Source organism: Panulirus ornatus, chromosome 73, assembly GCF_036320965.1.
Source record: "Panulirus ornatus isolate Po-2019 chromosome 73, ASM3632096v1, whole genome shotgun sequence".
NCBI classification, from domain to species: domain Eukaryota; kingdom Metazoa; phylum Arthropoda; class Malacostraca; order Decapoda; family Palinuridae; genus Panulirus; species Panulirus ornatus.
The window spans coordinates 15,841,123-15,866,259 of record NC_092296.1 but is presented as its reverse complement, the minus strand read 5'-3'; the positions used below and the strand labels follow the sequence as shown (position 1 = coordinate 15,866,259).

The window sequence follows — 25,137 nt, the reverse complement described above, 5'->3', positions numbered from 1 at the left end:
TTTCATATTATCGTTTGTTTCAATGTAAATGTTTTTGTAAGAATTTTTTTTTTAAATGTGGGTTGAAAAACTACTTTTTTTGTGTACTGAAGGGGAAAAAATTAAACTCTTACCATGTCAAATCATGATCAAAGTTGTGATATTAAATAATTTATGTAAATCAAGGAAGGTCTCTCAAACAAAAATGGCATGTTGTTTTACATATATCACAATGTCTAGTTGCTTAAGAAATCATAAAATTTGGTTTAAAAAAGTGCAGATAGTGGGCTTTGTTGCCATTCCATTTGCACCATGCAGGAGTTTCAAAGCAAAGCTAAAGGTTTAAGTTCGTACCTGAGAAGGTGACATTGGACTTAGCCACCAACCTTGTGACAGGTTAGCATTTCTGCAGTGATTTCTGTCCTCTTTTACCCAGTAATTTTGGCTGGCTTTGGTTTACCACTCTTCTGTTAGTGGTTGCCTGAGGTTTGATAATCTTAGTGAAACTTACAAGAATTTTTCTTTTTCAGGGAGATTTCTGTATGGCGAGCATTTGAAGAAAGAGGAGAAACACAAAGAAAATGGCTGAGCCAGCTTCAGAGGCAGCTAGTTTTGCCCAGGACCTTTTCTCACCTCTACAGTTTTGTGAAGTAGTTCAAGAAGGTCAAGGAGGCCACCACCATGTCAAGGAAGAGATCCCTCGACCACAGCCTGCACAGCTGGCAACCTCACTATCCACAGCACCCGTAACATCTTTGGTCAGCATGGCAGGGGTAACAACATCCGTGCCCTCAACCACTACAACACAGCACATACACCTTCAAGCACAACCAATCATGGCTCAGATGGTACAGCAACATCAGCATGTACAGCAACACCAACACGTTCAACACCAGCAACAGCAGTCCATCACTCAGCCGAGGATGCTTCAGCAGCAGTTGCCTGTCCAGCAAACACCACCTCAACCTATTGCTCCGCAGCAGCTGCTCCATCAACACCAACAACAAGCTCAGCAACAAGCCCAACAACAGGCACAGCAGCAGGCTCAGCAGCAAGCCCAGCAACAAGCCCAACAACAGGCACAGCAACAAGTACAGCAGCAAGCCCAGCAACAAGTACAGCAACAAGCTCAACAGCAGGTGCAACAACAGGCTTCACAACAAGTACTACAAACGCAGTCTCAACAACAACAGCAACAACCAAAGCAACAACTTCAGCAGCAGCAGCAGCCACCGCCACCACCTTTGCAGCCTCTACAACAAGCTCCATCACAGCAACAGATATCTCAGCAGCAACAACAGATGCAACAACAAATGCAGCAGCAGCAACAAACACAACAGCAGCAAGCACAACAGACACAGCAGGTACAGCAGAGTCAAACTCAACAACAACAACAACAACAGCAGCAGCAGCAGCAGCAGCAGCAGCAGCAGCAACAACAACAACAACAACAACAACAACAACAACAACAACAACAACAACAACAACAACAACAACAGCAGCAGCAGCAGCAGCAGCAAATATTAGCATCAGTAAATAGTGTACAACTAGTGAATGGGTTACAAATGCCCATAGTGCAGCATTCTGGTGTGTCAAAAACTCCAGCAACTGTAGCAGTGACTGCTAATACTGCCTCGCAATCTCCCCAACTTATAGTGTTTACTGGCATTGTTACCACCGATAATAACAATGCTGTAGCTATCACAAGGGGTGGCATGTCGACCACATCTACTGCTGCCACGAGTACAAATGGGACCATAAATAAAGAAGATGTGAGTATTGCAATTACAACACCACATAAATTTCATGTCCCAGTTTAATAATCTTTCACCGGTCAGGTGATTTCGGTTATCAACTGATTTGCTGTCAGAGTGGAAAAGGTGTCTTTTTGAGAGATTTGTATAGTAGGAATGTTTCTTTGTTCATTAAACCGTTAGTTAAAGGACTTAGAAGAATTCTTGTGTAGTTTGATTAGAATATGTGTTACAAATTATGTGTGAGTTGAATAGTATTATCATTTACAGGTGAAGCCAGTGCCTGTAAAGCGTACCTGGAGGCGCCCATGGAAGAAAAAGAAAGAAAGGGAAAAAAAGCAGCCAGTAAAGAAAGCACGGAGAGTGAAAAGAAAGCGTGTTGTTGTCCCTAAGAAAAGTATTGTACATATAGATCCAAGAAATGGGCCTATGGTAATCTGATTTCTTGTTTTCATGAAAATTTGAAATAAACTTTTTGTTGGATTTGACTGCCTTGATTTCAGCACCAAGTAAAAGCACTAATTGTTGTTTCAGATATGAGTATGCATTAGATAATTATTGCATGCCTCAATATGAGTCGAGTTTAAATGCTTGCCTTGAAGTTGCCCACTGTATTCAATTTCAAAAATGCTGTTTAAGCCAAAGTTATACCTCTCACTACTTATTTTTCACTGTTTTCATCTTATATTATTGCACTCCTTGAGGTAAATAAGGCTTTCTGCTTATCTTACTTCTATGTCATAAATATTGAGGTTATGTTTAGGTGAATCTCATTTTGTTTGAATTCATTCCTCCAGATTTTATCTGACCATTGTGTTTGAAGGATTTTTGCTCCTTAAGAGGAGAGTAAGTGGGATGACAGCAGATGTAGAAGACTCATTGGGCAGACAGACTGCAAAAGGATAATGCTTACACGGGGGGAAACTGGAAATTAATTGTGAGTGATTCTGATGTCAAGAAAAAAATATTGCTTAAACTTCCCAGTTTCCAAGTAGATCCAATCTAGTGAACAAACCTAATTTACCATATTTTATTTCAAATTTTATTTGTTTTTTATTGATGAATTCATTTATATAGTCATGTGCTGATTATATATGGTCCATTTTTTCACAGATTGACACTGCATTGACACAGATTAAAAGAGAATCAGAGGAAGCTATCAATGCTCTGAAGCAAAAACGACAGCGTATCAAATTAAACCGTAATTCTGGTCGGGAATATGTAAATCGCCTAGGAAAGGTGAGTGGAGATTTTAGCATTGATTGCTGTAAAGAGGGAAAAACTTATTTATATATAAAACTTTAATCTAATCTTCCTTTCTCTCTTTGTTGACATCATGATGTTACAAGATATAATGCATATTCTCTCACTGAATTTTTTGATGATTTTGATTACCTGAATTTTTTGGAATACTCTTAAATCATAGCACAGAGGTCAGTTAGGGTTCTCTAATGCTGATCTGTGAGGTGTGGGCTTGACTTGCTAAGTTTTACTTCAAAAATATTGCCACACTTCACTTTGCCTTAAATGGGTACCTGGTTTGTATGCCATGTTATTGTAAGGTCATTAGATAAATTGAACTTCAGTTCACCCTTACATACTATATGCAAAGAACCTGGTGTCCCTCATGATAGCAATCCATTGTTATTTCATTTTAGGTGGTTGGAGCGAGGGTGATTGGCCCACCATGTCACTGCCCCTTGAAGTGCTGGGAGCGAATGGGGTCCAAAATCTTAGAAATTTTCAACAATTTTTGGGATCTTAGTGATTTCAACCTTCAGAATTCCTATCTCTTTACCTGCCTCAAACTCTGTGATGTGAAGCGTCGTTACACCAAGAAGGTAAATGTAAGGCAACAGTATAACATTTTTAGTACTTGTGGTGATTTTATCTGTTCTCTTCTTTATCTGTTCTCTTCCATGAATATTAATATAATAGTTCTTAGAGTATATCTTAATATTTATCTTAGATATGCATTGGCTAGAAATTTAATCTGCACTACTGGTTTGCAGAATCTGATAAACTTTAACTTTAACCACATTGGGAATGCTCTGTTAAGATGAATTATTACTCATGTTATCTGTTCTGGTTCTGGAAAACTAATTGTTGCCTATAAAACTCAATGTTTAATAATTTTTTATTCTGATTTCATTTCTGTTTCATGTGGAAATCAGGTCAGTGGAAATACATGGGTAAATAATCATGTCTTTTTTTTCATACTTGATCACTGTTTCCCGCATCAGCGAGGTAGCGCCAGGAAATATGAAGAAAGACACATCCACTAGCATACACAAACATATACTTATACCCAAACACATGTATATATACCTGTATATATACATACACATACATATATACACATGTACACATTTATACTTGCTCACCTTCATCCATTCCTGACGCCACCCTGCCCCACAGGAAACAGCACAAATGCATGAAGGAAAAGAAAGAGAGATAATGTATAGATTCTTTTCTTCTCCCCCATACTCATTCATCGCCCGTGTCAGTGAGGTAGCACCAGGAAACAGACGAAGAAAGGTCACATCCGCTCCCATCCATACACGAGCTGTCACATGTAATGCACCGAAACCACAGCTCCTTATCCACAGCCAGGCCCCATGGACCTTTCCATGGTTTATCCCGGATGTTTCATATACCCTGGTTTAGTCCACTGTCCCCAGTATACCACATCGTTCCAGTACACTATATCCTGTGCATGCCTTCACTCTCCTGCATGTTCAGGCCCTGATGACTCAAAATCTTTTACACTCCATCCCTCCATCTTCATTTTGGTTTCCCTCTTCTCCCTGTTCCCTCCTCTTCTGACACATATATCCTCTTTGTCAGCCTTTCCCCACTCATGCTCTTCATTTGTTCAAACCATTTCAATACACCCTCTTCTGCTCTCTCAACCACACATTTTTTATTTCCAGACATCTCTCTTACCCTGTCATTACTTACTTGATCAAACCACCTCGCACCACACATTGAGGTTAACTAGATTACTATTGTAAATGTTACATTATACAAGAAAATTGGAGAATGATTGTGTATAAATGAAGTTACTGTTTGTCCATTCCTGATGTTTCCTCGCTAAGGCAGAAGCAGTTGTCTTTAAGAATATATAAATATAAGCATGGAATAGCCAGCAAGGTATGGGCGCAAACCCTGGTCACACACATTAAAGTCAATTAATATTGAACTTAGTTTTTTCTGGGCTGTATGTGTTCTTTGCTACCTATTGGTGGATGTACAGTAAACCCCATTCTAACAGACTTCAGTGTGTCAGAATTTGGCTTCTAACAGTCCTATCAGACCTCAACAGACCAACTTTGGGATCTAGTGGACATTTCCATAAAACTTAAATTGTCAATTTAGTCTAGTAATTAATGGACCCATCAAACAAAGTTTTAGATTAAAAGCATAATCCATTAGTTTCTGACCTTGTTCAGGGACACTATTCATCAGAACATGTACCTGTTGTGCATTAACTTAGTAAAGTTTTTATCTATTACAATAACATACAGTTTTTCTGTACACAACACAGTTTTACACAGATTTACAATAATTTAATGGGTCTGTGTTATCTTATGTATATTCACACTTATAAAGATACGTAGAAATTTCAAGACAAAAGAAGACATGGTTTGGTCACTGCCTGCTAGTCGGCACATAAATAAACTCAAGGCATGTGTTCGCATGCAACTACTGCATTATGGTACAAAGGCCTGTATTTTTGTATTAAGTCATAACAGCTAAGAGTGCTGTCTGTGTTACATGTGCTAAATGATCCAAGAAACACTTCAACATTGCTGATATACTGAGAATGATTGAGATTGGGGAGGGTAGCTTATGCCTCATGAAGCCCCTTTTCTTACTATGAGATTCACGTGATCCTGGAAATATTTCCCTCTGATTCAGAGTAGTCTTTGCTACTCCCTTAACACCTCCAGCCTCAAAGAAATACGGTAGGTTTCCACTGCACCTGTTAGATATCTCTATATATTTCTGATGCCTCTTCCCAGCTAGAACTCCCACAAGGGAGTGGCCACAGCAACAGAGTTTCCATAACTGGTGAACTCCATTGCCACTTCTTAGCCTGTAGTGCCTCACCCTTAATAGGCCACCGGCAGATGGCAACTCTAGCACAGTGTTTGCAGAGGCTCCTACTAATGTTCCTACTGATTACTTCTACCAAATATTCCTACATACTCTTTCTCCTAAATGCTCCTGCTTAAATGTTCCTACCTGCTAATTCTATCTATTGCTCCTATCATTTCATCAAATGGCAGGGGTAGCACATAGTGCTCACTACAGGAAAATTTAGAGTTACAAAGGAAGAGCAGTGTGAGTTGAGTTTTGTCAATTGTTAAGTATGACAAGGAAAGACTGTTTGTGTGTGGACAGAATGCCAGTAGTCACATGTTAACATTTCATTTATTAATGTTCCTTGGGAAATATTGGAAAGGGACTGAATTCAGTTTCTAACAGAAAACAGTTCAAAATAGTCTATTAGAATGGGGTTCACTGTAGTTTATAAAAGTGATACTTCTAGTTACAATAATTGATGGTGTTTGGGTTATATGCTTCATTTGAAGGAAATATACATTTTTGTCATTCTTAGTATTCTTAGATGAAACCAAGGCCTGTTAAAAATCTCTCATCTTAGGTATGTTTCTTAAATGTTATCCATAATCTGCATTTAAACTGCTTTACCTCATGACTGTTGAATGCCGAAGTGCAAGGAAATGCTTAACAGTCACAGTTGCCTAACTGAGTTCTGTTCATTTATCAATCTCTTGTCTTTGACTCTTTTTATCATTTACAATGAGTGGATGAAGTGCATGTACATGTAACTTACAAACACATATCCTCATGCCCAGAGTATTGATGATAGGAATTCTACTCCCACTTACATGTTAAGATGTTTGTAAGATGATGGGATCAGAAGCAGTTTTAACATATCTTTAGAAATCTTGCATTGTGCATGAATTTTGTTGTTCATTTGATATGTACAGTACTGAAATGAGAGAATAAGACATTTTAGACAAAAGAAGGCCTTAATTAAAAGATAATCTTTGCATAGCACTGTAATAATTTATTCCTCCACTTAAAGGAATAGCAAAACATCTGCCACTGTTTATATTTTCTCCCCACAACTGATGATAAACTATTAAAATAATCCCTCATAAAGGAATCAAAGAGCATACATAAAGATAAACCAGTATCAAGTTGGGATATTTCTTTCCAGCCTGCAGAAGAATCACGACGCCAGAACACATTTGAGTACTTTGTCCGTATCAGTGGGAAGCATCTTCGGGTTTGCAAAAGAGCATTTATGAGCTGTCATGGACTTACAAGTGATAAGAGATTACGAACACTTTTTCATCAAATGAAGGTAAGTTTTTCTCAGCACTGAACAAGCTCTCTGAGTGACTGAAAGAGCACTTGTATTCTAGAATATATGTGAGTGTGGCTGAGACTCCATGTGGTCTTCACCTTCAGTTTCAGCCTCTAGGGATGTCAATCTATATCTTCTTTTATTTATGTCTCATGAAACAAATTGTACATACTTTGTCATTTCTATTCATGTCTCATGACGCAAATCATACATACTTCGTCCTTTAGAGTAAGGGCACATTAGGATACCAGTAACAGCAATTGCTGAATTGTGATGGAGACCATGGACGTTTTTGATTAGATCACTAACGTTTGGTTTGGGGAAGCCTACCCATCATGTATAATGTGTTTTACATTGGTCTTTCATTAGGGATATTTTTCCTTCTTGTCTTATTGGAAGTAAGGTAATTGAGTAGTATATCTGACATTTGAAGATAGTCATTGTGAAGGTATTTTGTATGAATTTAGGAAACTTATTGTCATTGATGAGGCATGTTATGGATGTTCTGTTTCCATGGGAATGATATGGAACTGCATTGTAAGGGGTTGGGACACTTACTTAACCAGAAAATAGGTTTGCTTCACATTTGGAAAGTTCACCCTTCAGCAACCTTTTCCAGTTTCATTGTTTTTATTGCCTTTTCTAGTGTGACTGCTTTACATTTTTTTGTATCTAGATTAGCATATAACCCTGTGTCCATTGATGGAGGAGGTGGAGACAGACCTGGAGGCTTGAGGTCCCATGCTTTGACTGGTTTACTAATGAAACACTAATGTGACGAAGTTGGTGCTGTCTAACTGCAGGGAGTCCTTATATCATGGGATTATTATTTTATGGAACCTTTACAAGACCCATTTTCTTCAGTTCACATAACACCAGCAGTTGTTGGTGTACTGTTTGACATTTCTTCAGATTATCTTGTAAATTTGTATAATTGACACTGAAGTTGGAGACAAACCCCAAGATTTTTGTTTCCTGTCCCAAGTGTACAATTGATACACCAGGGAAAGAAAATCAGAGGGTGTCAACCTGGGGGTAGTCCTTCCAATATCTTGTAGGAGTTTCCTACATGTAATCTCTATGGGGCTCTGTTTGTTTCCAGTACACAGAGCCTCAACAATTGATGGTACACTGCTTCAGTTCTCCATGTCAGGATTATCCCCTAACCCTCTGGCACTGATAAGGAAAGCAAAGGCAGACCTCAAAGCCTAAGGTTACTTTGCCCCTGCCAGTGTGCCAAGTTAAAGGGTTTCTAACAAGGAAAGGTTGTCCATGTAATGCTCTATCGGACTCTTCCATTGTAGTAATCTTGATATAGCATTTACAGTACATAATACATAAAAAGTTGTTATTTAGTGCTTCATATTTGCACAAGATCATCTCATAATCCTGTTTTATTATTATGAGGGAAGGACAGCCCTTGAGGCTTAAGGTTCCAAAAACCCTTCCAGCGTCAGAGGATATCTATCCTATCTGCCCATATCTCTGACAATCATTCCCTTCAAGAACTCCCATCAAGGGGAGGCCAAGGCAAGAGAAAGAGTCTCCACTTGTCCCTGTCATTACACACCTCCCCACATACATCATTCCATGCAGTCTTCCTTTGTTTCTCTTCCTCCACCCTATTTGCCCATGTAACATGTGGTCTTACACTCACACCAACCCCTTTAACTGTACTATTATACACTCTCCATGTAAACTCCCAGTTGCATTCTTTCCACATGTCCATACCACCTCAAAGTTTTACGTTTCACACATTCTACCACTCCACAATTATCTCCTTTTGCATTCCTTGCCATATCACATCTCTCATACACCCTTTCATTTTATCTTCATTCCATCTAGTCAAAGCACATGCTCTTCTGAAATAGTTATTTCCTGTGTGGCATGTTGGCAACAGGAATGGATGAAGGCAGCAAGTATGAATATGCACATGTGTATATATGTATATGTCTGTGTATGTATATGTACAAATGTATATGTATGAATATGTGCATGTATGGGCATTTATGTATATATTTGTGTATATGAGTGGTTGGGCCATTCTTTGTCTGTTTCCTTGCACTACCTCGCTGACACGTGAAACAGTTATTAAGCATAATATCAAATATATATATATCTTTTCTTTCTTTCATACTATTCGCCATTTCCTGCATTAGCGAGGTAGCATTAAGAACAGAGGACTGGGCCTTAGAGGGAATATCCTCACCTGGCCCCCTTCTCTGTTCCTTCTTTTGGAAAATTAAAAAAAAAAAAAAAAAAAAAAAAACGAGGGAAGGATTTCCAGCCACCCGCTCATTCCCCTTTTAGTTGCCTTCTGTGACACGCAGGGAATATGTGGGAAGTATTCTTTCTCCCCTATCCCCAGGGATAATATATATATATATATATATAATCCTCCCCCTCTAATTTTTTTAAATTTTTCCAAAAGAAGGAACAGAGAAGGGGGGCCAGGTGAGGATATTCCCTCAAAGGCCCAGTCCTCTGTTCTTAGCGCAACCTCGCTAATGCGGGAAATGGCGAATAGTTTGAAAAAAAAAATATATATATATTATTTTTTTTCTTTATTATACTTTGTTGCTGTCTCCCGCGTTTGCGAGGTAGCGCAAGGAAACAGACGAAAGAAATGACCCAACCCCCCCCCATACACATGTATATACATACGTCCACACACGCAAATATACATACCTACACAGCTTTCCATAGCTTACCCCAGACGCTTCACATGCCTTGATTCAATCCACTGACAGCACGTCAACCCCGGTATACCACATCGCTCCAATTCACTCTATTCCTTGCCCTCCTTTCACCCTCCTGCATGTTCAGGCCCCGATCACACAAAATCTTTTTCACTCCATCTTTCCACCTCCAATTTGGTCTCCCTCTTCTCCTTGTTCCCTCCACCTCCGACACATATATCCTCTTGGTCAATCTTTCCTCACTCATCCTCTCCATGTGCCCAAACCACTTCAAAACACCCTTTTCTGCTCTCTCAACCACGCTCTTTTTATTTCCACACATCTCTCTTACCCTTACGTTACTCACTCGATCAAACCACCTCACACCACACATTGTCCTCAAACATCTCATTTCCATCACATCCATCCTCCTGCGCACAACTCTAACCATAGCCCACGCCTCGCAACCATACAACATTGTTGGAACCACTATATATATATATATATATATATATATATATATATATATATATATGCCTAAATGTGTGTGGATGTAACCAAGATGTGAAAAAAGGAGAGATAGGTAGTATGTTTGAGGAAAGGAACCTGGATGTTTTGGCTCTGAGTGAAACGAAGCTCAAGGGTAAAGGGGAAGAGTGGTTTGGGAATGTCTTGGGAGTAAAGTCAGGGGTTAGTGAGAGGACAAGAGCAAGGGAAGGAGTAGCAGTACTCCTGAAACAGGAGTTGTGGAAGTATGTGATAGAATGTAAGAAAGTAAATTCTCGATTAATATGGGTAAAACTGAAAGTTGATGGAGAGAGATGGGTGATTATTGGTGCATATGCACCTGGGCATGAGAAGAAAGATCATGAGAGGCAAGTGTTTTGGGAGCAGCTGAATGAGTGTGTTAGTGGTTTTGATGCACGAGACCGGGTTATAGTGTTGGGTGATTTGAATGCAAAGGTGAGTAATGTGGCAGTTGAGGGAATAATTGGTATACATGGGGTGTTCAGTGTTGTAAATGGAAATGGTGAAGAGCTTGTAGATTTATGTGCTGAAAAAGGAATGATGATTGGGAATACCTGGTTTACCTGGTTTAAAAAGCGAGATATACATAAGTATACTTATGTAAGTAGGAGAGATGGCCAGAGAGCGTTATTGGATTACGTGTTAATTGACAGGCGCGCGAAAGAGAGACTTTTGGATGTTAATGTGCTGAGAGGTGCAACTGGAGGGATGTCTGATCATTATCTTGTGGAGGCTAAGGTGAAGATTTGTATGGGTGTCCAGAAAAGAAGAGTGAATGTTGGGGTGAAGAGGGTGGTGAGAGTAAGTGAGCTTGGGAAGGAGACTTGTGTGAGGAAGTACCAGGAGAGACTGAGTACAGAATGGAAAAAGGTGAGAACAATGGAAGTAAGGGGAGTGGGGGAGGAATGGGATGTATTTAGGGAATCAGTGATGGATTGCGCAAAAGATGCTTGTGGCATGAGAAGAGTGGGAGGTGGGTTGATTAGAAAGGGTAGTGAGTGGTGGGATGAAGAAGTAAGAGTATTAGTGAAAGAGAAGAGAGAGGCATTTGGACGATTTTTGCAGGGAACAAATGAAATTGAGTGGGAGACGTATAAAAGAAAGAGACAGGAGGTCAAGAGAAAGGTGCAAGAGGTGAAAAAAAGGGCAAATGAGAGTTGGGGTGAGAGAGTATCATTAAATTTTAGGGAGAATAAAAAGATGTTCTGGAAGGAGGTAAATAAAGTGCGTAAGACAAGGGAGCAAATGGGAACTTCAGTGAAGGGCGCAAATGGGGAGGTGATAACAAGTAGTGGTGATGTGAGAAGGAGATGGAGTGAGTATTTTGAAGGTTTGTTGAATGTGTTTGATGATAGAGTGGCAGATATAGGGTGTTTTGGTCGAGGTGGTGTGCAAAGTGCGAGGGTTAGGGAAAATGATTTGGTAAACAGAGAAGAGGTAGTAAAAGCTTTGCGGAAGATGAAAGCCGGCAAGGCAGCAGGTTTGGATGGTATTGCAGTGGAATTTATAAAAAAAAGGGGGTGACTGTATTGTTGACTGGTTGGTAAGGTTATTTAATGTATGTATGACTCATGGTGAGGTGCCTGAGGATTGGCGGAATGCGTGCATAGTGCCATTGTACAAAGGCAAAGGGGATAAGAGTGAGTGCTCAAATTACAGAGGTATAAGTTTGTATGTAAGGGTAAGAGAGATGTGTGGTAATAAAAAGAGTGTGGTTGAGAGAGCAGAAGAGGGTGTTTTGAAATGGTTTGGTCACATGGAGAGAATGAGTGAGGAAAGATTGACCAAGAGGATATATGTGTCAGAGGTGGAGGGAATGAGGAGAAGTGGGAGACCAAATTGGAGGTGGAAAGATGGAGTGAAAAAGATTTTGAGTGATTGGGGCCTGAACATGCAGGAGGGTGAAAGGCATGCAAGGAATAGAGTGAATTGGAACGATGTGGTATACCAGGGTAGATGTGCTGTCAATGGATTGAACCAGAGCATGTGAAGCGTGAGGGGTAAATCATGGAAAGTTCTGTGGGGCCTGGATGTGGAAAGGAAGCTGTGGTTTAGGTGCATTATTACATGACAGCTAGAGACTGAGTGTGAACGAAAGTGGCCTTTGTTGTCTTTTCCTAGTGCTACCTCGTGCACATGAGGGGGGAGGGCGTTGTTATTTCATGTGTGGCAGGGTGGCGATGGGAATGAAAAAAGGCAGACAGTATAAATTATGTACATGTATATATATGTATATGTCTGTGTGTGTATATATATGTATACGTTGAGATGTAAGGGTATGTATATTTGCGTGTGTGGACGTGTATGTATATACATGTGTATGTGGGTGGGTTGGGCATTCTTTTGTTTCCTTGCGCTACCTCGCTAATGCGGGAGACAGTGACAAAGCAAAATAAATAAATAAATAAGTTTGTTGAGTATTCCTGGCAAATTGTATGGGAGGGTATTGATTGAGAGGGTGAAGGCATGTACAGAGCATCAGATTGGGGAAGAGCAGTGTGGTTTCAGAAGTGGTAGAGGATGTGTGGATCAGGTGTTTGCTTTGAAGAATGTATGTGAGAAATACTTAGAAAAGCAAATGGATTTGTATGTAGCATTTATGGATCTGCAGAAGGCATATGATAGAGTTGATAGAGATGCTCAGTGGAAGGTATTAAGAATATATGGTGTGGGAGGCAAGTTGTTAGAAGCAGTGAAAAGTTTTTATCGAGGATGTAAGGCATGTGTATGTGTAGGAAGAGAGGAAAGTGATTGGTTCTCAGTGAATGTAGGTTTGCGGCAGGGGTGTGTGATGTCTCCATGGTTGTTTAATTTGTTTATGGATGGGGTTGTTAGGGAGGTGAATGCAAGAGTTTTGGAAAGAGGGGCAAGGATGAAGTCTGTTGGGGATGAGAGAGCTTGGGAAGTGAGTCAGTTGTTGTTCGCTGATGATACAGCGCTGGTGGCTGATTCATGTGAGAAACTGCAGAAGCTGGTGACTGAGTTTGGTAAAGTGTGTGAAAGAAGAAAGTTAAGAGTAAATGTGAATAAGAGCAAGGTTATTAGGTACAGTAGGGTTGAGGGTCAAGTCAATTGGGAGATGAGTTTGAATGGAGAAAAACTGGAGGAAGTGAAGTGTTTTAGATATCTGGGAGTGGATCTGGCAGCGGATGGAAACATGGAAGCGGAAGTGGATCATAGGGTGGGGGAGAGGGCGAAAATTCTGGGAGCCTTGAAGAATGTGTGGAAGTCGAGAACATTATCTCGGAAAGCAAAAATGGGTATGTTTGAAGGAATAGTGGTTCCAACAATGTTGTATGGTTGCGAGGCGTGGACTATGGATAGAGTTGTGTGCAGGAGGATGGATGTGCTGGAAATGAGATGTTTGAGGACAATGTGTGGTGTGAGGTGGTTTGATCAAGTAAGTAACGTAAGGGTAAGAGAGATGTGTGGAAATAAAAAGAGCGTGGTTGAGAGAGCAGAAGAGGGTGTTTTGAAATGGTTTGGTCTCATGGAGAGAATGAGTGAGGAAAGATTGACCAAGAGGATATATGTGTCGGAGGTGGAGGGAACGAGGAGAAGAGGGAGACCAAATTGGAGGTGGAAAGATGGAGTGAAAAAGATTTTGTGTGATCGGGGCCTGAACATGCAGGAGGGTGAAAGGAGGGCAAGGAATAGAGTGAATTGGAGCGATGTGGTATACCGGGGTTGACGTGCTGTCAGTGGATTGAATCAAGGCATGTGAAGCGTCTGGGGTAAACCATAGAAAGCTGTGTAGGTATGTATATTTGCGTGTGTGGACGTATGTATATACATGTGTATGGGGGTGGGTTGGGCCATTTCTTTCGTCTGTTTCCTTGCGCTACCTCGCAAACGTGGGAGACAGCGACAAAGCAAAAAATATATATATATATATATATATATATATATATATATATATATATATATATATATATATATATATATATATATATATGTGTATATATATGTATATTTTGAAATGTTTAGGTATGTATAAGTGCGTGTGTGGATGTTTATGTTTATGTATATACATGTGTATGTGGATGGGTTTGGCCTTTCTTCATCTGTTTCCTTGTGCTACCTCGCTAATGCGGGCGACAGCGACAAAGTATGATATAATATATATATATTTTTTATATTATTTTTTTTATTATAATTTGTCGCTGTCTCCCGCGTTTGCGAGGTAGCGCAAGGAAACAGACGAAAGAAATGGCCCAACCCCCCCCCATACACATGTATATACATACGTCCACACACGCAAATATACAAACCTACACAGCTTTCCATGGTTTACCCCAGACGCTTCACATGCCTTGATTCAATCCACTGACAGCACGTCAACCCCGGTATACCACATCGCTCCAATTCACTCTATTCCTTGCCCTCCTTTCACCCTCCTGCATGTTCAGGCCCCGATCACACAAAATCTTTTTCACTCCATCTTTCCACCTCCAATTTGGTCTCCCTCTTCTCCTCGTTCCCTCCACCTCCGACACATATATCCTCTTGGTCAATCTTTCCTCACTCATCCTCTCCATGTGCCCAAACCACTTCAAAACACCCTCTTCTGCTCTCTCAACCACGCTCTTTTTATTTCCACACATCTCTCTTACCCTTACGTTACTCACTCGATCAAACCACCTCACACCACACATTGTCCTCAAACATCTCATTTCCAGCACATCCAACCTCCTGCGCACAACTCTATCCATAGCCCACGCCTCGCAACCATACAACATTGTTGGAACCACTATTCCTTCAAACATACCCATTTTTGCTTTCCGAGATAATGTTCTCGACTTCCACACATTCTTCAAGGCTCCCAGAATTTTCGCCCCCTCCCCCACCCTATGTTCCACTTCCGCTTCCATGGTTCCATCCGCTGCCAGATCCACTCCCAGATATCTAAAACACTTCACTTCCTCCAGTTTTTCTCCATTCAAACTCACCTCCCAATTGACTTGACCCTCAACCCTACTGTACCTAATAACCTTGCTCTTATTCACATTTACTCTTAACTTTCTTCTTCCACACACTTTACCAAACTCAGTCACCAGCTTCTGCAGTTTCTCACATGAATCAGCCACCAGCGCTGTATCATCAGCGAACAACAACTGACTCACTTCCCAAGCTCTCTCATCCCCAACAGACTTCATACTTGCCCCTCTTTCCAAAACTCTTGCATTTACCTCCCTAACAACCCCATCCATAAACAAATTAAACAACCATGGAGACATCACACACCCCTGCCGCAAACCTACATTCACTGAGAACCAATCACTTTCCTCTCTTCCTACACGTACACATGCCTTACATCCTCGATAAAAACTTTTCACTGCTTCTAACAACTTTCCTCCCACACCATATATTCTTAATACCTTCCACAGAGCATCTCTATCAACTCTATCATATGCCTTCTCCAGATCCATAAATGCTACATACAAATCCATTTGCTTTTCTAAGTATTTCTCACATACATTCTTCAAAGCAAACACCTGATCCACACATCCTCTACCACTTCTGAAACCACACTGCTCTTCCCCAATCTGATGCTCTGTACATGCCTTCACCCTCTCAATCAATACCCTCCCATATAATTTACCAGGAATACTCAACAAACTTATACCTCTGTAATTTGAGCACTCACTCTTATCCCCTTTGCCTTTGTACAATGGCACTATGCACACATTCCGCCAATCCTCAGGCACCTCACCATGAGTCATACATACATTAAATAACCTTACCAACCAGTCAACAATACAGTCACCCCCTTTTTTAATAAATTCCACTGCAATACCATCCAAACCTGCTGCCTTGCCGGCTTTCATCTTCCGCAAAGCTTTCACTACCTCTTCTCTGTTTACCAAATCATTTTCCCTAACCCTCTCACTTTGCACACCACCTCGACCAAGACACCCAATATCTGCCACTCTATCATCAAACACATTCAACAAACCTTCAAAATACTCACTCCATCTCCTTCTCACATCACCACTACTTGTTATCACCTCCCCATTTGCGCCCTTCACTGAAGTTCCCATTTGCTCCCTTGTCTTACGCACTTTATTTACCTCCTCCTAGAACATCTTTTTATTCTCCCTAAAATTTAATGATACTCCCTCACCCCAACTCTCATTTGCCCTTTTTCACCTCTTGCACCTTTCTCTTGACCTCCTGTCTCTTTCTTTTATACATCTCCCACTCAATTGCATTTTTTCCCTGCAAAAATCGTCCAAATGCCTCTCTCTTCTCTTTCACTAATACTCTTACTTCTTCATCCCACCTTTCACTACCCTTTCTAATCAACCCACCTCCCACTCTTCTCATGCCACAAGCATCTTTTGCGCAATCCATCACTGATTCCCTAAATACATCCCATTCCTCCCCCACTCCCCTTACTTCCATTGTTCTCACCTTTTTCCATTCTGTACTCAGTCTCTCCTGGTACTTCCTCACACAGGTCTCCTTCCCAAGCTCACTTACTCTCACCACCCTCTTCACCCCAACATTCACTCTTTTTTTCTGAAAACCCATACAAATCTTCACCTTAGCCTCCACAAGATAATGATCAGACATCCCTCCAGTTGCACCTCTCAGCACATTAACATCCAAAAGTCTCTCTTTCGCACGCCTGTCAATTAACACGTAATCCAATAACGCTCTCTGGCCATCTCTCCTACTTACATAAGTATACTTATGTATATCTCGCTTTTTAAACCAGGTATTCCCAATCATCAGTCCTTTTTCAGCACATAAATCTACAAGCTCTTCACCATTTCCATTTACAACACTGAACACCCCATGTATACCAATTATTCCCTCAACTGCCACATTACTCACCTTTGCATTCAAATCACCCATCACTATAACCCGGTCTCGTGCATCAAAACCACCAACACACTCATTCAGCTGCTCCCAAAACACTTGCCTCTCTTGATCTTTCTTCTCATGCCCAGGTGCATATGCACCAATAATCACCCACCTCTCTCCATCAACTTTCAGTTTTACCCATATTAATCGAGAATTTACTTTCTTACACTCTATCACATACTCCCACAACTCCTGTTTCAGGAGTATTGCTACTCCTTCCCTTGCTCTTGTCCTCTCACTAACCCCTGACTTTACTCCCCAGACATTCCCAAACCACTCTTCCCCTTTACCCTTGAGCTTCGTTTCACTCAGAGCCAAAACATCCAGGTTCCTTTCCTCAAACATACTACCTATCTCTCCTTTTTTCACATCTTGGTTACATCCACACACATTTAGGCACCCCACTCTGAGCCTTCGAGGAGGATGAGCACTCCCCGCGTGACTCCTTCTTCTGTTTCCCATTTTAGAAAGTTAATACAAGGAGGGGAGGATTTCTGGCCCCCCGCTCCCGTCCCCTCTAGTCGCTTTCTACGACACGCGAGGAATACGTGGGAAGTATTCTTTCACCCCTATCCCCAGGGATAATATACATATATATATACATATACACATACACACACATACACATACATACGCACATATACACACACACACACATACATATATATACATATGAAAAAATGTAGAAAACTGAAACTTCTAGCTTGAAATGAATGAAAAAAATGAATGTCACACAATGGTTCAACCTCTGGCTATGGAAAAATAGGAAATGTATAATTTATTTACACAAACATCAATAGCAGTTCTCATCAATTTAACCACTGTATCAATAAGCTTCAATGTCTAAGCTACATTTTTCTCCAATTTCACTATTTTCCTTCACATTTTCAATTGTGTCTGAAGGTTCTACTTCAAGAGTGATTGTTTTTCCAGTAAGGGTCTTCACATCTTGGTTACATCCACACACATTTAGGCACCCCACTCTGAGCCTTCGAGGAGGATGCTTCTATTATCAACTAAGTTCTGTTCTTACTTTGGAGTATTTTTCCATCTCCTCTGCTTGACCGATGAAACATGCCGTGGCACAGGACACAACTTTCTTTACGAGGACGTTTCTCCGACCATAAGGCCACTATCCGGAACACATCGACGCAGACACGATCACTGACACACGGCACTGAGGTGGAATACTCAAATACTCTGTACTGGCCCAGCAGGAATCCATACTCCTGCTAGATACCAATTTATATATTTTTTTTTTTTTTTTTTTTCAAAAGAAGGAACAGAGAAGGGGGCCAGGTGAGGATATTCCCTAAAAGGCCCAGTCCTCTGTTCTTAACGCTACCTCGCTAATGCGGGAAATGGCGAATAGTATGAAAAAAAGAAAGATATATATACATATATTTCTTTCTTTTAAACTATTCGCCATTTCCCGCGTTAGCGAGGTAGCGTTAAGAACAGAGGACTTTTTTGGAATATCCTCACCTGGCCCCCTCTGTTCCTTCTTTTGGAAAATCAGCGCAAGGAAACAGACGAAAGAATGGCCCCAACCCGCCCACATACACATGTATATACATACATGTCCACCCATGCACAATATATATACCTATACATCTCAATGTACACATATATATACACACACAGACATATACATATATACACATGTACATAATTCATACTGTCTGCCTTTATTTGTTCCCAATGCCACCTCACCACACATGGAATAACAACCCCCTCCCCCCTCATGTGTGCGAGGTAGCGCTAGGAAAAACACCAAAGGCCCCATTCGTTCACACTCAGTCTCTAGCTGTCATGTAATAATGCACCGAAACCACAGCTCCCTTTCCACATCCAGGCCCCACACACTTTGCATGGTTTACCCCAGACGCTTCACATGCCCTGGTTCAATCCACTGACAGCACGTCGACCCCGGTATACCACATCATTCCAATTCACTCTATTCCTTCCACGCCTTTCACCCTCCTGCATGTTCAGGCCCCGATCACTCAAAATCTTTTTCACCCCATCTTTCCACCTCCAATTTGGTCTCCCACTTCTCGTTCCCTCCACCTCTGACACATATATCCTCTTGGTCAATCTTTCCCCACTCATTCTCTCCATGTGACCAAACCATTTCAAAACACCATCTTCTGCTCTCTCAACCACACTCTTTTTATTTCCACACATCTCTCTCACCCTTACATTACCTACTCGATCAAACCACCTCACACCACATATTGTCCTCAAACATCTCATTTCCAGCACATCCACCCTCCTCTGCACAACTCTATCCATAGCCCACGCCTCGCAACCATACAACATTGTTGGAACCACTATTCCTTCAAACATACCCATTTTTGCTTTCCGAGATAATGTTCTCGACTTCCACACATTCTTCAAGGCTCCCAGAATTTTCGCCCCCTCCCCCCACCCTATGATCCACTTCCGCTTCCATGGTTCCATCCGCTGCCAGATCCACTCCCAGATATCTAAAACACTTCACTTCCTCCAGTTTTTCTCCATTCAAACTCACCTCCCAATTGACTTAACCCTCAACCCTACTGTACCTAATAACCTTGCTCTTATTCACATTTACTCTTAACTTTCTTCTTTCACACACTTTACCAAACTCAGTCACCAGCTTCTGCAGTTTCTTACATGAATCAGCCACCAGCGCTGTATCATGAGCGAACAACAACTGACTCACTTCCCAAGCTCTCTCATCCCCAACAGACTTCATACTTGCCCCTCTTTCCAAAACTCTTGCATTCACCTCCCTAACAACCCCATCCATAAACAAATTAAACAACCATGGAGACATCACACACCCCTGCCGCAAACCTACATTCACTGAGAACCAATCACTTTCTTCTCTTCCTACACGTACACATGCCTTACATCCTCGATAAAAACTTTTCACTGCTTCTAACAACTTGCCTCCCACACCATATATTCTTAATACCTTCCACAGAGCATCTCTATCAACTCTATCATATGCCTTCTCCAGATCCATAAATGCTACATACAAATCCATTTGCTTTTCTAAGTATTTCTCGCATACATTCTTCAAAGCAAACACCTGATCCACACATCCTCTACCACTTCTGAAACCACACTGCTCTTCCCCAATCTGATGCTCTGTACATGCCTTCACCCTCTCAATCAATATCCTCCCATATAATTTACCAGGAATACTCAACAAACTTATACCTCTGTAATTTGAGCACTCACTCTTATCCCCTTTGCCTTTGTACAATGGCACTATGCACGCATTCCGCCAATCCTCAGGCACCTCACCATGAGTCATACATACATTAAATAACCTTACCAACCAGTCAACAATACAGTCACCCCCTTTTTTCACATCTTGGTTACATCCACACACATTTAGACACCCCAGTCTGAGCCTTCGAGGAGGATGAGCACTCCCCGCGTGACTCCTTCTTCTGTTTCCCATTTCAGAAAATTAAAAAATACAAGGAGGGGAGGATTTCTGGCCCCCCGCTCCCATCCCCTCTAGTCGCCTTCTACGACACGCGAAGAATGCGTGGGAAGTATTCTTTCACCCCTATCCCCAGGGATAATATATATATATATATATATATTTTATATTATTATTTTTTTATTATACTTTGTCGCTGTCTCCCGTGTTTGCGAGGTAGCGCAAGGAAACAGACGAAAGAAATGGCCCAATCCCCCCCCCCCCCCATACACATGTATATACATACGTCCACACACGCAAATATACATACCTACACAGCTTTCCATGGTTTACCCCAGACGCTTCACATGCCTTGATTCAATCCACTGACAGCACGTCAACCCCGGTATACCACATCGCTCCAATTCACTCTATTCCTTGCCCTCCTTTCACCCTCCTGCATGTTCAGGCCCCGATCACACAAAATCTTTTTCACTCCATCTTTCCACCTCCAATTTGGTCTCCCTCTTCTCCTCGTTCCCTCCACCTCCGACACATATATCCTCTTGGTCAATCTTTCCTCACTCATTCTCTCCATGTGCCCAAACCATTTCAAAACACCCTCTTCTGCTCTATCAACCACGCTCTTTTTATTTCCACACATCTCTCTTACCCTTACGTTACTCACTCGATCAAACCACCTCACACCACACATTGTCCTCAAACATCTCATTTCCAGCACATCCATCCTCCTGCGCACAACTCCATCCATAGTCCACGCCTCGCAACCATACAACATTGTTGGAACCACTATTCCTTCAAACATACCCATTTTTGCTTTCCGAGATAATGTTCTCGACTTCCACACATTTTTCAAGGCTCCCAGAATTTTCGCCCCCTCCCCCACCCTATGTTCCACTTCCGCTTCCATGGTTCCATCCGCTGCCAGATCCACTCCCAGATATCTAAAACACTTCACTTCCTCCAGTTTTTCTCCATTCAAACTCACCTCCCAATTGACTTGACCCTTAACCCTACTGTACCTAATAACCTTGCTCTTATTCACATTTACTCTTAACTTTCTTCTTTCACACACTTTACCAAACTCAGTCACCAGCTTCTGCAGTTTCTCACATGAATCAGCCACCAGCACTGTATCATCAGCGAACAACAACTGACTCACTTCCCAAGCTCTCTCATCCCCAACAGACTTCATACTTGCCCCTCTTTCCAAAACTCTTGCATTCACCTCCCTAACAACCCCATCCATAAACAAATTAAACAACCATGGAGAAATCACACACCCCTGCCGCAAACCTACATTCACTGAGAACCAATCACTTTCCTCTCTTCCTACACGTACACATGCCTTACATCCTCGATAAAAACTTTTCACTGCTTCTAACAACTTGCCTCCCACACCATATATTCTTAATACCTTCCACAGAGCATCTCTATCAACTCTATCATATGCCTTGTCCAGATCCATAAATACTACATACAAATACATTTGCTTTTCTAAGTATTTCTCACATACATTCTTCAGAGCAAACACCTGATCCACACATCCTCTACCACTTCTGAAACCACACTGCTCTTCCCCAATCTGATGCTCTGTACCCTCTCAATCAATACCCTCCCATATAATTTACCAGGAATACTCAACAAACTTATACCTCTGTAATTTGAGCACTCACTCTTATCCCCTTTGCCTTTGTACAATGGCACTATGCACGCATTCCGCCAATCCTCAGGCACCTCACCATGAGTCATACATACATTAAATAACCTTACCAACCAGTCAACAATACAGTCACCCCCTTTTTTAATAAATTCCACTGCAATACCATCCAAACCTGCTGCCTTGCCGGCTTTCATCTTCCGCAAAGCTTTTACTACCTCTTCTCTGTTTACCAAATCATTTTCCCTAACCCTCTCACTTTGCACACCACCTCGACCAAAACACCCTATATCTGCCACTCTATCATCAAACACATTCAACAAACCTTCAAAATACTCACTCCATCTCCTTCTCACATCACCACTACTTGTTATCACCTTCCCATTTGCGCCCTTCACTGAAGTTCCCATTTGCTCCCTTGTCTTACGCACTTTATTTACCTCCTTCCAGAACATCTTTTTATTCTCCCTAAAATTTAATGATACTCTCTCACCCCAACTCTCATTTGCCCTTTTTTTCACCTCTTGCACCTTTCTCTTGACCTCCTGTCTCTTTCTTTTATACGTCTCCCACTCAATTGCATTTTTTCCCTGCAAAAATCGTCCAAATGCCTCTCTCTTCTCTTTCACTAATACTCTTACTTCTTCATCCCACCACTCACTACCCTTTCTAATCAACCCACCTCCCACTCTTCTCATGCCACAAGCATCTTTTGCGCAATCCATCACTGATTCCCTAAATACATCACATTCCTCCCCCACTCCCCTTACTTCCATTGTTCTTACCTTTTTCCATTCTGTACTCAGTCTCTCCTGGTACTTCCTCACACAAGTCTCCTTCCCAAGCTCACTTACTCTCACCACCCTCTTCACCCCAACATTCACTCTTCTTTTCTGAAAACCCATACAAATCTTCACCTTAGCCTCCACAGGATAATGATCAGACATCCCTCCAGTTGCACCTCTCAGCACATTAACATCCAAAAGTCTCTCTTTCGCGCGCCTGTCAATAAACACGTAATCCAATAACGCTCTCTGGCTATCTCTCCTACTTACATAAGTATACTTATGTATATCTCGCTTTTTAAACCAGGTATTCCCAATCATCAGTCCTTTTTCAGCACATAAATCTACAAGCTCTTCACCATTTCCATTTACAACACTGAACACCCCATGTATACCAATTATTCCCTCAACTGCCACATTACTCACCTTTGCATTCAAATCACCCATCACTATAACCCGGTCTCGTGCATCAAAACCACTAACACACTCATTCAGCTGCTCCCAAAACACTTGCCTCTCATGATCTTTCTTCTCATGCCCAGGTGCATATGCACCAATAATCACCCATCTCTCTCCATCACCTTTCAGTTTTACCCATATTAATCGAGAATTTACTTTCTTACATTCTATCACATACTCCTACAACTCCTGTTTCATGAGTAGTGCTACTCCTTCCCTTGGTCTTGTCCTCTCACTAACCCCTGACTTTACTCCCAAGACATTCCCAAACCACTCTTCCCCTTTACCCTTGAGCTTTGTTTCACTCAGAGCCAAAACATCCAGGTTCCTTTCCTCAAACATACTACCTATCTCTCCTTTTTTCACATCTTGGTTACATCCACACACATTTAGGCACCCCAATCTGAGCCTTCGAGGAGGATGAGCACTCCCCGCGTGACTCCTTCTTCTGTTTCCCATTTTAGAAAGTTAAAAAAATACAAGGAGGGGAGGATTTCTGGCCCCCCGCTCCCGTGCCCTCTAGTCGCTTTCTACGACATGCGAGGAATGCGTGGTAAGTATTCTTTCACCCCTATCTCCAGGGATAATATACATATATATATACACATACACACACACACGCACATATACACACACACACACATACATATATATACATATGAAAAATGTAAGAAACAATTTAGAAAACTGAAACTTCTAGCTTGAAATGAAATGAAAAAATGAATGTCACATAATGGTTCAACCTCTGGCTATGGAAAAAGGAAATGTTTAATTTTATTTACACAAACGTCAATATATATATATATATATATATATATATATATATATATATATATATTTTTTTTTATTCTTTGTCGCTGTCTCCCGCGTTTGCGCGGTAGCGCAAGGAAACAGACGAAAGAAATGCCCCCCCCCCATACACATGCATATACACACGTCCACACACGCAAATACACATACCTACACAGCTTTCCATGGTTTACCCCAGACGCTTCACATGCCTTGATTCAATCCACTGACAGCACGTCAACCCCGGTATACCACATCGCTCCAATTCACTCTATTCCTTGCCCTCCTTTCACCCTCCTGCATGTTCAGGCCCCGATCACACAAAATCTTTTTCACTCCATCTTTCCACCTCCAATTTGGTCTCCCTCTTCTCCTTGCTCCCTCCACCTCCGACACATATATCCTCTTGGTCAATCTTTCCTCACTCATCCTCTCCATGTGCCCAAACCACTTCAAAACACCCTCTTCTGCTCTCTCAACCACGCTCTTTTTATTTCCACACATCTCTCTTACCCTTACGTTACTCACTCGATCAAACCACCTCACACCACACATTGTCCTCAAACATCTCATTTCCAGCACATCCATCCTCCTGCGCACAACTCTATCCATAGCCCACGCCTCGCAACCATACAACATTGTTGGAACCACTATTCCTTCAAACATACCCATTTTTGCTTTCCGAGATAATGTTCTCGACTTCCACACATTCTTCAAGGCTCCCAGAATTTTCGCCCCCTCCCCCACCCTATGATCCACTTCCGCTTCCATGGTTCCATCCGCTGCCAGATC

General features: G+C 41.5%; 1 protein-coding gene across 5 annotated transcripts in view; it reads left to right on the top strand.

Annotated features, from left to right (window-relative positions):
- LOC139748230 (uncharacterized) overlaps nt 1–25,137 on the top strand; it is a 59,129-nt gene that overhangs the window by 11,062 nt on the left and 22,930 nt on the right. For 4 of the 5 annotated variants that reach the window (XM_071661092.1, XM_071661089.1, XM_071661090.1 and 1 more), the window contains exons 2-6: nt 510–1,751; nt 2,004–2,165; nt 2,847–2,972; nt 3,392–3,580; nt 6,985–7,131. In XM_071661092.1, coding sequence (XP_071517193.1) covers nt 561–1,751; nt 2,004–2,165; nt 2,847–2,972; nt 3,392–3,580; nt 6,985–7,131 — 1,815 coding nt within the window. In that variant the 5' untranslated portion in view covers nt 510–560. The remainder of the gene's footprint in view (nt 1–509; nt 1,752–2,003; nt 2,166–2,846; nt 2,973–3,391; nt 3,581–6,984; nt 7,132–25,137) is intronic. The other variant, XM_071661093.1, reaches the window with a different exon arrangement.